This window comes from Neovison vison, chromosome 4 (assembly GCF_020171115.1).
Source record: "Neovison vison isolate M4711 chromosome 4, ASM_NN_V1, whole genome shotgun sequence".
Classification (NCBI taxonomy): Eukaryota; Metazoa; Chordata; class Mammalia; order Carnivora; family Mustelidae; genus Neogale; species Neogale vison.
In genome coordinates this window covers 192,988,807-193,004,904 of record NC_058094.1, presented here as the reverse complement: position 1 = coordinate 193,004,904, position 16,098 = coordinate 192,988,807, and the positions used below count along the sequence as shown (strand labels likewise).

General features: G+C 37.4%; 1 protein-coding gene across 1 annotated transcript in view; it reads left to right on the top strand.

The window, feature by feature from the left end:
- Positions 1–15,795, top strand: part of IMMP2L (inner mitochondrial membrane peptidase subunit 2) — an 880,236-nt gene extending 864,441 nt beyond the window's left edge. The window contains exon 7 of the mRNA XM_044246392.1: positions 15,179–15,795. Within this exon, the coding sequence (XP_044102327.1) occupies positions 15,179–15,298 (120 nt within the window). The 3' untranslated portion in view covers positions 15,299–15,795. The remainder of the gene's footprint in view (positions 1–15,178) is intronic.
- The last annotated feature ends 303 nt before the right edge of the window (positions 15,796–16,098 follow it).

Here is a 16,098-nt window from a genome sequence, read left to right as displayed (position 1 = left end):
TCTTGTCCCTGCCAGCAAGTGTTCCTTACAGCCCAGTGGCTTGTCACATGCCCTGCTGCTACACAGCAGCCGCAGTTCCCAAACAGAGTGGCACGGATGTATACAAACCTTCCTGTGCAATGTTTGTTTTTTTTTCTGCAGAAAATGAAAGGCCTCGCTTTTCCCTGGGGTAAAAGCAGGTTTAGAAAGCACTGATGCAGGGCCCCTTGCCAACCTTTGCAATTTCCAGGGCTCTACACCTCATTTCACTGACAGGTATGTTGAACAGGGCTGTGGGCTAGGAGCCAGGGCTAGGATTTGCATCCCAGCCTCAACTAACTAGGTCCCTACCTGTAGGCAACATTTCTGAGCCTTGATTGCATCACCTTTGGAATTAGTACTTAGAATTAATTCCGAATATCCTTATCAACATTCTTTTACTAGTATTTTCATGGTAGCGTATCAATCAGTTTTCTTGCAACAAAAATCACAAAGCCATCCTTTCTTTTTTTCATCCTGACTCGTTGAAGCAGAAAAGGTGTTATTGGAAGGATACTGAATAATCCTCTAAAACCAGGCAGAGGAATTGGACAGTTAGCAACATAAGGTACCCGTATGTTTACCCAGGAGCAGGGCGATGAGTTTGGCAATTGGTATCACTGGACACTTCCTGGCGTTCATCTCTCTGCCAGTAACTCTCATGGTTTTCGAGTCTCTGCATCGTTCCCTCCGTGTTCAGAGTCCCGTACGTGGGCATCCAATTGGCTGAGCCCAGAATCCTACCATAGGATCTTCTGTGGAAGAAAAATACAGTTGAGGACATAAAATTTAGAAAAGATTATTTAAAGGGTATGCTATCTCTCCAGGCTTCCAGATAGTCTATTCCTATCACTGGAATAAGATCCCTAGATTATATACAAGACTGCATTGCCTTAGTCTCTTGAAGAACAACACTCACCCAATTGCCTGCAAGGTGAATTCTGTTGTAACTTTCTGGGGGAACCTGTGGCAAAGACATAGTCCCTCATGATACTTAGAGTATGCTGTTGGGGATCCGATGTGAGAAAGAACTTGCAGAAACTGAATCAGAGGACAACTTGCATCTGGTCCTGTGAGAACTATGTAAGTTAGCATGTTTCTTTCTTCACATTGGCCCTTGGATAGCTAAGAACCAAGTGTGGGCTCTGCACAGCTACTGTCTTCACCCTTGCACTTAACATTTTTATTTACCTTCTTTTGTTCCTGGTTGTTTATTTTGTAAATCTCCTCACATTCTTTTTGAAAGAAGGAATAAAGAAGGATGGGAAGTGGGGAGAGATGGATGCCAACCACCCAGTGAACAGAAGTCACCGTGGCAGCAGGACTGGCAGTGGAAATCAGTTACCTTGTTGTCCTGAATTTCTGTATCGAAGCAAACTGTTCTACTCCTGTAGGTGCCTGTCCACTTGGTCTAAGTATGGTATAAAACAGTGTCAACAACAAAGGCCTTCACACCTCTCCCTTCATGTATTTACATGAACTGTTTTATCTGTTATGTAAAAATAGGATGCGAGACATCAGCTACTAGAGAGAACACAAGTAAACAATGAGACATCAGTAATGTCATCCAACTACTATGGATTAGTGTGGATACTGAGTTGCTAACTATCCAAATGATATTCAAGTATTTCATGACCTGTTTAATCAAGCTGCAAAAAAGGAGTTAGAACACTTCAACTCCAGTGATTTGATTATGTGGTGAAGAGAGTGGTGCATAAACATTAATCCTGGGAAATTAATTCATGAAAATTAGCTGAAGATACCCCTAGGGGCCTGTTTTGTATCTATTTTTACATAAAATGTTGAACTAACTACTTACTGAAGGTGTCTTGGGGGAACTAGAATGATTATGCATGATTCTGTAGTTATCTAGAGAGAATCATGAAGAGGCCATGAAGTGACCTGAAAATGCATTCTGATTGAAGCTAAGTCTTGAACAGGAAAATTGCTTTGAAATGATTAAAGTTAAAATTGTTGGTAATGAAGGAAAACACTTGTGCTAGAATGAGGACTTTAAAAGAGAGAATCTCATTTTGAGTCTTTTATAAAGCATATGGCTTTACTTTTTCATTGCAAAATATTGGGTTGTATAAACCTATCACATTGTCTTAATTTGAAATTCAGTGGAGGGCAAGCAAGACTTGGAGAGTGTTACTGATAAAAAGTCTGGCAAGAGATTGTCATGAGTAAAAATCCGCCTTCAGGAGAGGGAAGTCTTCAATATCCTTTAGAGCCACCGAAATGTACCCACTCAGTGGAGCCTTCCCAAGGTTTGGCCACAGTCTCTGCTCAAAGTACTTAGTTCCTTTGTATGTCTGCTTGTCAGGTTGTACATTGATGGTTTGTGGAAACATCTGTCCTTCCCACAAGATCATGAGATCCTGGAGGACAGGGCTCATCTTTATTGTGTATATTTCCAGCTTCTAGCAGAGTGCCCATCCTGCCCAGAATTAAATTCGTAACTCTGATTACAGTTTTCCTCTTTAATAAATATTCACCTTTGCATAGATTTAAAGATAATATTTTATCTCAAACCTTGGAAGGCAAATGTGTTTTGCCTTCAGACTTCAGACTTCTTAGATTTTGGAAAGGTGATATCCGTGTCTATCAAGAGTGTCTATAAACAATGTCTATATCATATATAACGTAACACTCCAGCATAGTCTGGGAAAACTTATATAATCAAGCACAATAATTATGCATCAAAAACATAAAGAGGATATTGTGAAGTTGCAATAAACATAGGGGTACATGTATCTTTGCAAACTAATGTTTTCATTTTCTTTGGGTAAATACCCAGAAATTGAATTTTTGGATCATACGGTATTTCTGTTTTTAATTTTTTAAGGCACCTCCATACTTTCCACAATGGCTGTACCAATCTACATTACCACCAACAGTGCATGCAAGTTCTTTTTTCTTTACATCCTCCCCAATACCTGTTGTTTCTTATCTCCTTGATTTTAGCTATTTTGACAGGTATGAGGTGATAGCTCATTGTGGCTTTGATTTGCCTTCCTCTTATGGTAAGTGATGATGAACATCCTTTTATGTGTCTGTTGGCCATCTGGATGTATTCTTTGGGGAAATTTCCATATCTGCTGCCCATTTTTAACTTAGATTATTTGTTTTTTGGGTATTGAGTTGTATAAGCTCTTCATATATTTTGGATACTGACCCTTTGTGGGATATGTCATTTGCAAATATCTTCTTCCAATTCAGTAGGTTGCCTTTTAGTTTTGATGATTGTTTCCTTTGCTGTGCAGAAGCTTTTACTTTTAATGTAGTCCAAATAATTTATTTTTGCTTTTGTTTCCCTTGTCTCAGAAGATACATAGGGAAAAATGTTGCTATAGCCAATGTCAAAAAAATTAGGGCCTGTTCTCACTTTAGGATTTCTATGGTCTCAGGTCTCACATTTAGGTCTTTCATCCATTTTGATTCTGTTTTTGTATATGGTGTAAGAAAGGGGTCCAGTTTCAGTCTAGACAACAAAATGTAGTTGTCTACTTTTCTCAACACCATTTGCTGGGGAGATTGTCTTGCCATTCCATGTTCTTGCCTTCTTTGTCAAAGATTAAATTGACCATATAATCATGGGTTTATTTCTGGGCTTTCTATTCTGTTCTGTTGATCTTTGTGTCTACTTTTATGGCAATACCATAGTGTTTTGATTACTAGAGCTTTGTAGTTTATCTTGAAATCTGGGATTGTGATACCTGCAGTTTTGGATTTCTCTTTCTATTCAGGGTCTTTTTCGATTCCTTACAAATTTTAGAATTGCTTGTTCTAATTCTGGAAAAATGCTGTTGGTATTTTGATAGAGACTGCATTAAATCTATAGATTGCTTTGGGTAGTGTGGACATTTTAACAATATTCTGTAAATCCATCAATGTTTCATAGTTTACAAAGCACAGGTCTTTGGTCTTTTTGATTAAGCTTATTCATAGGCATTTTATTGTTTTTGGTGCAATTGTAAATGGGATTTTTTTTTCATTTCTCTTTCTACTGCTTAATTATTAGTGTATAGGAGTACAACTGATTTCTGTATATTCATTTTTATATCCTGCAACTTTACTGAATTCATTTATCAGTTCTAGTATTTTTGGTGGAGTCTTTTGTGTTTTCTCTATATAGTATCATGTCATCTGCAAAAGGAAAAAAAAATTACTTCTTCTTGCTAATTTGGATGCTTTTAATTTCTTTTTCTTGTCTTGGCTAGGACTTGCCAGTATTGTGTTGAATAAAAGTGGTGAGAGTGGACATCCTTGTCTCATTCTTGACCTTAGGGGAAAAGCTCTCAGTTATTCACCATTGAGTATGATGTTCATTGTGGGCTTTTCATATATGGCCTTTATTATAATGAAGTATGTTCCCTGTAGACCTACTTTGTTGAGAGCTTTAATCATGAATCAATCTTGTACTTTGTCAGATGCTTTTTCTGCATCTATTGAAATGATCATATGGTTTTTAATCCTTTCTCTTGTTGACATGATGTGATCATATTGATTCATTTAGCAGATACTAAACCATCCTTGTATCCCAGAAATAAACTGCACTTGTTCATGGTGAATGATTTTTTTTTTTTTTAATGTATGTTGGATTTGGTTTGTGAGTATTTTGTTGAGGATTTTGCATTTATTTTCATCAGAGACAGTGGCCTATAGTTGTTGTCCTTTTTTTGTAGTATCCTTATCTAGTTTTGGTATCAGGGAGAATGCTAGCCTCATAAGATGAATATGAAAGCTTTCCTTCTCTTCTATTATTTGGAATATTTTAAGAAGAATAGATATTGACACTTCTTTAAATGTTGCTAGAATTCATTTGTGAACTGTCTGATTCTTGACTTTTGTTTCTTGGGAGTTTTTTGTTTACTGATTCAATTTTATTACTAGTTATCGGTCTCTTCAAATTTTCTATTTCTTCCTCCTTCAGTTTTTGGAGTTTATGTTTCTAGGAATATACCCATTTCTTCTAGGTTGTCCAATTGTTGGCATATAATTTTTTTTAAGATTTTATTTATTTATTTGACACAGAGAGAGAGTTCACAAGTAGGCAGAGAGGCAAGCAGAGAGGGGGAAGCAGGCTCCCCGCTGTGCAGACAGTCCGATGTGGGGCTCGATCCCAGGACCCTGAGATCATGACCTGAGCCAAAGGCAGAGGCTTAACCCCCTGAGCCACCCAGGTGCCCCTGACATATAATTTTTCATGATATCTCTTATAATCTTTTGAATTTCTATGGTATCGATCATTATTTCTCCCCTTTCCTTTGTAATTTTGTTTGAGTCCTTTCTGTTTTTTCTTTTAATTAGTCTGGGTTAAGTCTGTCAATTTTATTGATCTTTTCAAAGAGCCAGCTCCTAGTTTTATCTGTTTTAATCTTTAGTATTTCCTTACTTCTGCGTGTTTGGCGTTTTGTTTTGTTTTGTCTTTCCAGATCCTTTGTGTGTAAGGTTAGATTGCTTGAGATTTTTCTTGCTTCTTGAGGTGGGCAGATCTATATTGGTATCAACTTTCCTCTGAGAACAGCTTTTGCTGCAATCCAAAACCTTAGTCTACTGTGTTTTCAGTTTTACTTATCTCCATGTATTTTTTAAATTTCCTCTTTGATTTCTTGGTTGACTCATTCATTGCTGAGTAGCCTGTTATTTAACCTCCATGTATTTGTGCTTTTTCCAGGTCTTTTCTTGTGTTTGATCTCTGGTTTCATAGCATGTGGTCAGAAAACATGCATGATAGGACTTCAGTCTTTTTTAACTTGGGAAACTTGTTTTGTGGCCTAATACGTGATCTGTTCAAGTGCACAGGGAACATTTTCCAGAAAAGAATGTATTCTGCTCTTTCAGGATGGGAATGCTCTGAATATATCTGTCAGATCCATCTAGATCCATCTGGTCTAGTATATTATTCAAAGCCACTATTTCCTTCTAGGTTTTTGTTTAGATGATCTGTCTCTTGATGTCAGTGGGTGTTAAAGTCCCCTACTATTATATTACTATTGATTAGGTGCTTTATGTTAGTTATTAGCTGCTTTATGTATTTGGGTGCCATACTTACAATTGTTATAACTTCTTATCATTTGCTCCCTTTATGACTATATAGTGTTCTTCCTTGTCTCTTAGGGTCTTTGTTTTAAAGTTTATTTTGTGATATAAATATTGCAACTCCATTTCTTTTTTTCACTTCCATTTGCATGATAAATACGTTTCCATCCCTTCACTTTGAATTTGTAGGTGTCTTCAGGTCTGAAATGAGTTTCCTGGTAGGCAAGGTATAGATGGATCTTGCTTTTCTTTTTAAAATCTATTCCATCATCCTCTTTTGATTGGAGTGTTTGGTCCATGTACATTGAAAGTAATTATTGATAGTTATATACTTATGGCCATGTTGTTACTTGTTTTATGGTTATTACTCTTGTTCTGTTCCTTTCTTCTCCTGTTCTCTTCTCTCACAGTTTGTGTCTGCAAGAGGGGACCTACAGCTGCCCCAAACAGAGGCAGGCCGGGGTGGAGGGAGTGGATTAGCAGAAGCACGAGGATGGAGGTTTGTGAGCACACTGTTAGCAAACTAGATAGCAAGTGTTGGCTCCGGTTCCTACAGATACCTGTGTATCTAGGCTGGGACATGGGGAAGGGAAATGGCTCCTGTCAGCACTTTTCTTTTTTGAGAAATTTCCCAAGGATTTCTACCCCTCCAGAACATGCTGTGAGATTACTGAACAAATCTCTCTGCTTTATACCTGAGCCATTTTCAAGCTGCTGCTTCTATGCTGTGTCTCTACAGGCTCTTTGTTGTGCTATCTCTTGAAAGGCATGGACTCAGTGTCCTCTAGCCTTTCTTGTTCCCCCAGAGCAGAGCCTATTGGTTTTGAAAGTTTTAGGTGTTCAGCAACCCCCCTCTTATTTTAAGAAACCATGAAATTTGGCCCCTCTCATTTTCAAAGTTTAATGTTACAGGAATTCATCTTCCCCATGAGGGTTCTCCATGCCTGGGGTACTTGTTATGAGAGTCTCTTTCTTTCCTTTCCTGAGGGAGAATGCCTCCATCCAGTGGAAAATCCCTGCAAGTCTGTTTAGCTCCCAGTCATGTCTCTGTTCTTCCTGTCCTCTTAGATGTGGCCTCCTCTTTACATTTAGCTGCGGAGAGTCTACTCTGCCAGTTCCAGATTGTTTCCTGTGTAATTTACACTGATGTGGGAATTATCTAGTTGCATCAGTGGGAGGCAGGGAGTTTAGGGTCTTCTATTCTGCCATATTCGCCAGAGGCTCTTGGTCCTCCCCACCCCACCCCACCCTGCCATTTCTTTTTAAGTACCTGATGCTGGGTCGACCAACACCAGGCCTCAGTTCCTTGGGCAAAGAGGAACAAATGGAGGAGAACTGCGGTGGCTGGGAAGGACTCTGTGGAAAATCTGGACTACAATGGCTTTTACTGGAGGGGTCGAAGAGGATTACAAACAGTACAGCAGTCATCAGAAGCAGGAAGGTGAACAAGGCATGTGCTCTTAGGTGTACCCTGAAGAAGCCCTTAGAGTAGAACTTCCATACTGAGATATAAGTTTGGAAAGATGTGGGTAAAAAGGGCTTTGGATGGCAGAGTGAAAGCTGACTGACCTCTTTAAGCTCTGGCAAACCAGCCCTTTTTTTTAAACAGTGTTCTTTCCAGTTCTAATATTGTTGCAGTTTGATTTGACTTTCAAAAGTAATTGTAGGTAATTTAATATTATAGAATAAATATCATCTGACTGCTGCCTTGTTTATGTGGAAATTTTTCTCCTTACACTGCTAAGTAAATTCATTACAGACAGATTTTATTTGCTTATACTGCATATAAAATGTGTTTGTATTTTCTTTTGGAAAATATTTTAATCCAAGGAATTTTTGTGCTTCTTCTCATTTCTCATCCTGATCCTCTTGTGACCCTGGCTCTAGTTCTAAGTATCTTTTTTGAAAAGTCTTTGCTCCCATTTACAGTCCTCTTCTTCCTTCTTTCCTGTGTTTTCCCTCTATCCTACCTTTAGATCTTGTGCTTTGCTTATTCTTATTTTTGCAAGCTCTTCCTTCAAGAGAAGGTGACCTGAAGCCAAGAACTGGGAGGGTGCTCCATAAACTACAGGCCTATGAATAGGGGGTGGTGGGAACCATAGCAACACACACCTGTGCCTCTGGCACCTGAAGAAAAGTCGGTGCTCATGAAGGCTGTGTTTACCACATGCCAACATAACTTCTCAGTGGAGCCAAGTCAATCAAAAACGGGCAATTCACTGCAAATTTAGTCCATGTGCTTCTTTGGCATTGTGTCGATAAAATAAACTAGTTGACTAATAGCACTAATCAATTTTCAGCTAGTAATTTTGGTGTTTCCTAGAGCAGAGGGGAGCAGGAATTGGCAAAGGGTGTGTATAATGATCCCCTGGATGCAAAAACAAAAAATTAGAACTCTTGAACTGAACAAGTAAGAGTTTAAACTTCACTAACATTTGGTTTTTATGGAATGCTTATATATATATGTGTATATATATATATATATATATATATAAGCAATATATAATTATAATAATATATAACTAGTTATATAACTAATATATATATTAAATTATTAAATATTGAAGTCAGTTCTCTAATATTTTTGCTATTAGAATACATAATCAAAATAGACTATTCTAGATCATTGATTCCCAATCTGCAACAGAGTTATTGTAAGAGGCCTATTAATATATGTGGAACTATTTTCTCATTCAGCAGACACTAAAAACACAATGATCTGCCAAGGGATTATAATGATTTAATATGATTCTGTTGTATTCTAAAATATACCATAAAGGTGAATTCCTTATGCCTAAAAATGTTGAGTGCATTGAAGAGGAGATACAGTTAACCATGGGACACAAAAAAGCATAGGGAAGAGTCAAGTCCCAGTAGAATACTACATTGTTTGGTCAGGGTAATCTAACCTATTGAGAATATTTTAGTCATACTTTAGAGATACCATGGTTCTGTTCTAGATTGCTGCAATAAAGTGATTATTACAATAAAGCATGTTAAATGAATTTTTTGGTTTTTCAGTGTATATAAAAGTTAGGTTTCTATTAAACTGTATTAAGTTTGGTTTTTGAAATACAACATTATTGCAATGTACATACTTCAGCCTTTTTTAGAAGATATTTTTTAATGAATGATAATCTGAGCTTTCAAAAAGTCGTATTTTTTTGTTGGTAGAGGGTCTTGCCTCAGTGTTGATGGCTGGCTGGTGGTTGTTGAAGATTTGGATTGGCTGTTGGAGTTACTTAAAATAAGACAACAGTGCAGGTTGTCACATCAATATACTCTTATTTTCATGAACAATTTCTCTATAGTATGTAGTGGTGTTTGATAGCATTTTCAAAGCTTGAAGCCCGACACTGACTTCTCCTCTCTAGCTATGAAAAAGTCTTCCAATAGAAGACTGTTTCATCTACCTGAAAAATCTGTTCATTAGGGTAGCCACCTTCATTAATGATCTCAGATACATTTTCTGGATAATTTGTTGCTTTACCTTGTTTTTTTTTCCTTAGGGAGATGGCTTCTTTCCTTAAACCTCATGAACCAGCCTCTGCTAAGTCAAACTTTTCTTCTGCAGCTTCCTCACCTTTCTGCCTTCATAGAACTGAAGGAAGTGAAGGCCTTGGTCTGGTTTTGGCTTAGCAGAATGCTATGGCTGGTTTGGGCTTGGGTTCAGACCACTAGAACTTTATCCACATCAGCAGTAAGGCTGTTTCACTTTTCGTATCATTTGTGTGCTCATAGTAGGTTTTTGAAATTTCTTTTAATTTTTTTCATTCACACCTTGGCTATTTGGTGCAATAAGGTTAGCTTTTGGCCTATCTTGGCTTTTGACATGCTTCTTCACTAAGTTTAAGGATTTATAGTTTGAATTCTTTGTTTCCCTATTTTGAATGAGTATTGGCACATCTTAGGGAACTAACTTCCAGTCTAGTATTCTTTTAGTTTGCTAGGGCTGCCATAACCAAATATCATAGACTGCATGGCTTGAGCAATAGAAAATTTCTCACAGTACTGAAGACTAGCAGTCCAAGGTCAAGTGTCAGCAAGTTTTGTTTCTTCTGAAGCTTTGCTCATTGGCTTACAAATGACTAATGTTTTGCTGTGTCCATACCGTACCCCTGTTATGTGTCTTAATATCCTCCTCTAACAAAATTCCGGCCTGATTGGATTAGGGCCACCCTACTGGCTTCATTTTAACTTAGAACCTTTAAAGAGATAGCTATTTGCAAGTACAGTCCTATTCTGAGGTACTGGGGGTTAGGGCTTCAACATACGAGTTTTGAGAAAACAATGCAGGTCCTAATAGTAATTTCCCTCTGATTAATCTAGGTGTTTCAGGGAAGTATGTGGGACAGCAATATGATTAAGCTGACCTGATCTTTGATGGTCAAAGTGTCTCATTTGGAAAATAAGTATTATGATGGATCCTGATAAAGATCAAGGGGCAGAGGGTATACACTTAAGTCTTGGCTCAAAAAAATCTTATTCTATGCCCAGGTTTCCTCCACCATGGAGACCATAATAGAACCTGTATTCACAGAGTTATTGTGAGGATTAAATGCATCAGGATGCCCAAGTCACTCAGAACACTGCCCTAGGTGTAGTAAGCATGGAGTGTGGCACTGAGTAAGGAGGAGGATTATATTTGTCAGGTGTCATAGTTAATTTTATGTGTCAGTTTAGATGGGCTATGGGGTCCACCCCTTTGAAGGTTACTTTAAGAGTATTTTGGGCTGAGATTTACATTTAGATCAGAGGACTTTGAGTAAAGCATTTTGTTCTGCAATAGGTGGGTGGACTTCATCCGGTCAGTTGAAGGCCTGCATAGAACAAAAAGGCTGCCCTCCCACAAGCAATAAAGAATTTGCCAGCAGACTGCCTTTGAAATTAAACTGCAACTCTTTGCTGAGTCTTCTGGCCTTCCCCATTAGATAGATTTTAAACTCACCAAGCCTCCATAATTATATGAGCTAAATCCTTTAAATAAATTTGTTTCTGTGTATAAACACATGTCCTACTGGTTCTGTTTCTCTGGAAGACCCTGCTTAATACAGTATGTGTGGAAAACAAAACTATAGCTGAGGTATAGCTTTTAGTTTTTAAGTTCTTTTACTTCTGAATTTTCTGTGCTTTATTCACTATGTTCTTTGCATGTCTGTATACATACTAATAAGGATCTGTGACAAGACCGCTAGAATACATAGGCACTCTCTGTTTATTAGTCTTTCTTAAAGAAATTCTTAAATTTTGCACTCTATACCATACTTTTAAACAATAATACTCTACATCTGTGAGGTTCTCCCCAACCCCTCCCCACCCCACCCAGGAAGCACGTTGCATACCTAATAAATGTTTGGAATAAAGAAACTCCTAGGCTTTAGTAAAATGAAAGTTGATTTTTTAAAAAAATTGAATCATCAAGCAAGCAAATATATTGGCAGGAGTCCTGGCAAATCAACCATATGAGACAAGTTAAACAAGTTGGAACAGCAAATAAAGGCTTGAGGAACAACCAAGTAGCAGCTATCAAATCTAAAAAGGGTTATTGTGGAGAGGATGGAGACCAGCTGTCCTACAGTTTCACTGAGCCCAAACAAAAACAAAAATAGATAAGAAGTTCACTATGACAGACCATTAGATCTAGGCTCCTGGCAGTTAACCTGGTTGAAATGGTTACTTAGCATGTTCCAGAATATATTCAAAGGATCCTTTAAAGCTTCTGGGTGTGGTGCTAAGTGGCAAATTCAGATCCTGAATTCCCAATGAGGCTAATTAGAATCACTAAGGGGAGAGGGGTTGTAAAAACCATAGGCTCCCTTTCAATGAAGTGTTAGGGAATGGTTTCTAAGATATCCTGGTGAGAATAAAAACAAGGTGCAACAGTGAATGTAGGATTCTACATTTGGTATGAGGGAAAAAAATGGGAAATAAGAAAAATATTCTAATGAAAACAGTTCATCTTCTAGAGGTGTGGTAGTGGATGGGAATGCAATTTGTATTTCTTGTATTAGTTTCCCACTAGATTGCCACAAATATAGTGGCTTAAAACAACCTTTATTTTATAGCTCTGGAGGTCATGAGTCCAATATGTATCTCTTTGGGCTAAAATCAAAGTATCAGCAAGGCTGCATTTTTTCTGAAAGCTCTAGGGGACAATTTGCTTTCCTTGCTAGTTTCTAGCGGCCACCTGCATTCCTTGGCTCACGGCCCTTTTCTCCATCTTCAAAATCCAGCCGTATAACATCTCTGTCTGACTCTAACCCTTCTGCCTAGTTCATCTACATTTATGGATTCTTGTGATTATATTTGGGTTCATGGAATGTTACAGGATAGTCTCATTATCTTGGCATCAACTGATTGATCAGCAACCTTAAGTCCATCTGTAACCTTAATACTCTTTGCTCTGTAGCACTGCATATTCATACCTTCCAGAGATTAAGATATGGACACATTTGGAGTGTGTGTTAGATGGGACATTCTGCCTACCTTACCTTTTAAGAATAATTTTGACTTTTGAACCATGCAAATGTTTATGTATTCAAAAATAACATTTAATCAAAAAGGATAGCAAAAGCACACTAAAATCGAATACAAATGGAAACAAACCGAACAGTGCTTAATACAGCTACACTGTGGAGGACAAAAAGGACAAATTCCAATAAATATAACCCTTAAAAAATGAGATGTATTTTAAGGATTAAAATAGTTGCAAAGAAACCTTGATTTTTTTACTACCCAGTAAATTTGTGGTTGGGAACCAGAGAGCTGACTTGAGAAGAAGGGAGAGAGAAATATGGAATGGGGGAAGGTGAGGGAAAACCTTCAGGTTTTAGGTATTTTATTTTTCTTCTCTGACACCTTTAGAGCAATGAGTACATATAGTAGCAGGCTTTGGTTTCTAAACAATATTCCTGGGTAAAACCAAGGCTTCTTTATAAGATGTCTGATTATGGCTAAACAGGTATAAAGTACAAGGAGGCCTGCAACATGGAAGGGTACCAAGAAATAAGGAAGTGGTTGGGGACTGACAGAGACCTGTCCAATGTTAACCAAGAATTCATAAGAAGAAATATTTGATATTGATTTAAAGAGGGATTTGGGATCGGAAGAGGAATCAATTTAGAGAAGAATGATGGCTAATAAATATAAAAGGAAAAATAAATTTGGAAACTCCTGTTGTAATCATCAATGTGCTAACTAATTCAGGAAGGATCATCGATGGATGTTAAAATCATGAGATGGTTTAGAAACTAGCTTCCTTGAGAAATAATAAAATGACTAGATAAAATGTTGACACAGGACAGTTACATATTTCAAGATACCATCCCACAGATTAGTTACTAATTATAAAAAGAGAACGATTTGTTTACAGAGGAGAAATCTGGTCAATATCACCTTAATCAAGTGATCAAACTTCATATCCCAAGAATGGGACAAACAGATACTTTGTGCCTTCTGCCATGACAGAATAGAAAAAATGCATTATCAAGTACATTGTGTTCTTGCCAAGAACATATAACTTGAATCTTTTCAGAAGGGGAAAAAATCAAGCAATTATAAATGTAGGATATCTTACAAGGCAACAGGCCTGAACAAAAACAATGACAATTATGATGCAATTGTTGATCCTTAAGAATTAAAAAAATAGCTATAAAAGACATTATTGGGGCAATTGGAAAATTCTGAATCTTGGCTATACACTAATATTGTATCGTTAAGAACTGGCAATGTGTTTATGTAGGAAAGAGTTCTGAGGAGACACATGGAAATATTAGGGGTAAATTCTGAGTATCAGCAAATTTCAAATTGTTCAATACAAAAAGTATATGTATACAGATAGGCATACAAGGAGAAAGTAACAAATGCAACAAAATATAAGTAACTAGTTTGATTTTCAAAATAATATTCCTTTATTGGGCCCCTGGGCTTCTTGATAGCCATTGGGCTTATTTGTGTTCCAACATGTTGTGAAATTTGTTTAAAAAAAAAAAAGTGTTTTTAGAGTCCCTCACCTGCCATCCAGTTCTTTGACTCTCGAATGCATATGCTAGTAAATAGTACTTCAATGAAAGCAGTCTTGTATGTTAATCTCTATGGAGCTCCAATTGATTGGAAAAAGATTTGAAAATAAAAAGTGGACCCATAGTATCGGGTTTATAGCTAGCACTACATAGATGTGTGCTAAGTGTACTTTAAGTTTTTTAACTACTATTAAAATATTACCCAATAGTAACAACAATAGCATCAACAACAAAAGACACAGGTTTCCAGACCTTCCTTAACTGCAGGGTGATCTGAGAATAGGGCCTTCCTAGATCTGCCTTTTAAACAGGTTTGCCTGCATTCTTCTGCCTACTGCAGCTGATGGCCCTAGGGAGCGCTACTGCGTCTTAAGGGCTCCTTCCTTTTCAGGGTTCAGCCTTCAGTGCTTCCCTCTAGTGACCTCCTCTTAAACCAGGCACATATCTGTTGATGGGGGTTCTTTGCCATCTGTCGTCTTTATACTTGATTCCTATCCTCCAATGCTGGCTTTCCCTTAGTTTTCCACCTCCCTCTGTGATCACTAGTTCCATGTTGCTCCATGTAGTTTCCAAGGAAGGCCTTTAGTCTCACTTTAATCTAACTCATGCTGCTCAGCCAGTAGATGGGACAATACTTTTCATAAAAAATATTTTTTTCATGTCTCTGACTTATCCACATAGTAAAGTCCCCCTAAAATACTGGTAACTCTATAGGAAATTCTGAGAATGCAAACCAGATTTATGCTCCCTGGCTATATGCAAACTGAGGATGGGGGTTAAGGTTGCAGACCCTGGGGTTGGACAGCTCAGCCCTGAAGCCAGCCTCCACCAACTAACTGGTTGCTGTAGGACTTTTGGCAAGTTCTTTAACCAATATAAGTTTTCTCAAGTGCAAAATGGGTCTAATAACTACCTCCAATGGTTATGAGGATTTAAAGGCATTCAGGTATATAAATCACCTACAAAAGTACCATATAAATGTTTACTATTTTTAATCATTATCTTTCCAACGAATTTCAGACCTGGATAAATTCTTTGAGATACTAATTCTGATAAAATAATTTCTTGATTTCTTTGTGTCTCCATGGGTTCAGGTTTCCCTAGGACTTCTACATGCCCATGCTACACATATCCTGTGGCCTCCAGAGCGCTGGCAGAAATTGGAATCTGTTCTTCCTCCAGAGCGCTTGCTAGTTCAGAGAGAAGAGGAATAATGGCATGAAACTCCCTCAGCTGCTGGCATTGGCAGCCAAAACCACCCATTACAGAAGGGATGGAGAGGAGGAACCTTCAGAAGGGCAAAGTTTGTTTCAAATGAAATGATCTGCATTATTAAAGAAAAAGTGTTAAAATATTATATAGTATTAAATAGCAACTGATTTTGTGTTTAATTGTAATACTCTATTGCTCAATGCCAAAAAATTACAGACCTCTGGGAATAGGAAAACTTTATTCCCATGTCTTACAGGGAATTTGTTATGTGTACTTAGTCTCTCGATTGTTGGGTTTTAATTTTGGTGCTTGCTGCTGAGAGAATATGAAAATTAATATTTGATGAAAGTAATTCAGTAATGTCATTTACTCTTTAGAACATGGAGAAACATACAGTGATGGAAATTATATTGTAATTGACAGTATGTACGAGGCAGTGACTGCTGGCTAAGAAGAACAGTAAACTGTGATATAAAAATAAAACTGATTTGCTCAGGTACTGTTTTGGGTATTAATCATTTAACCTGTACCTCCCTTAATGAGGAAGATTTTTTTTTGGAAGCAAGGAATTAAAGTAAGGAGAACCAATTCTATCAATATTTCCACACAATTAAAGCTTTCTTATTAGCCCTTTTAAATAAAAACTTCTGAGTGATCTCTTGCCTGTTCACATCCATGAATAAACCTATTCATCAGTATTCAGTCACTATTTGGTAAAATGTTCCGAGTGAAATAAAAAAAATATTCCTGTTTGACCAACTTTTTTTCCTCCCAATGATTTTCAGTGTTTACCTCTGTAAAT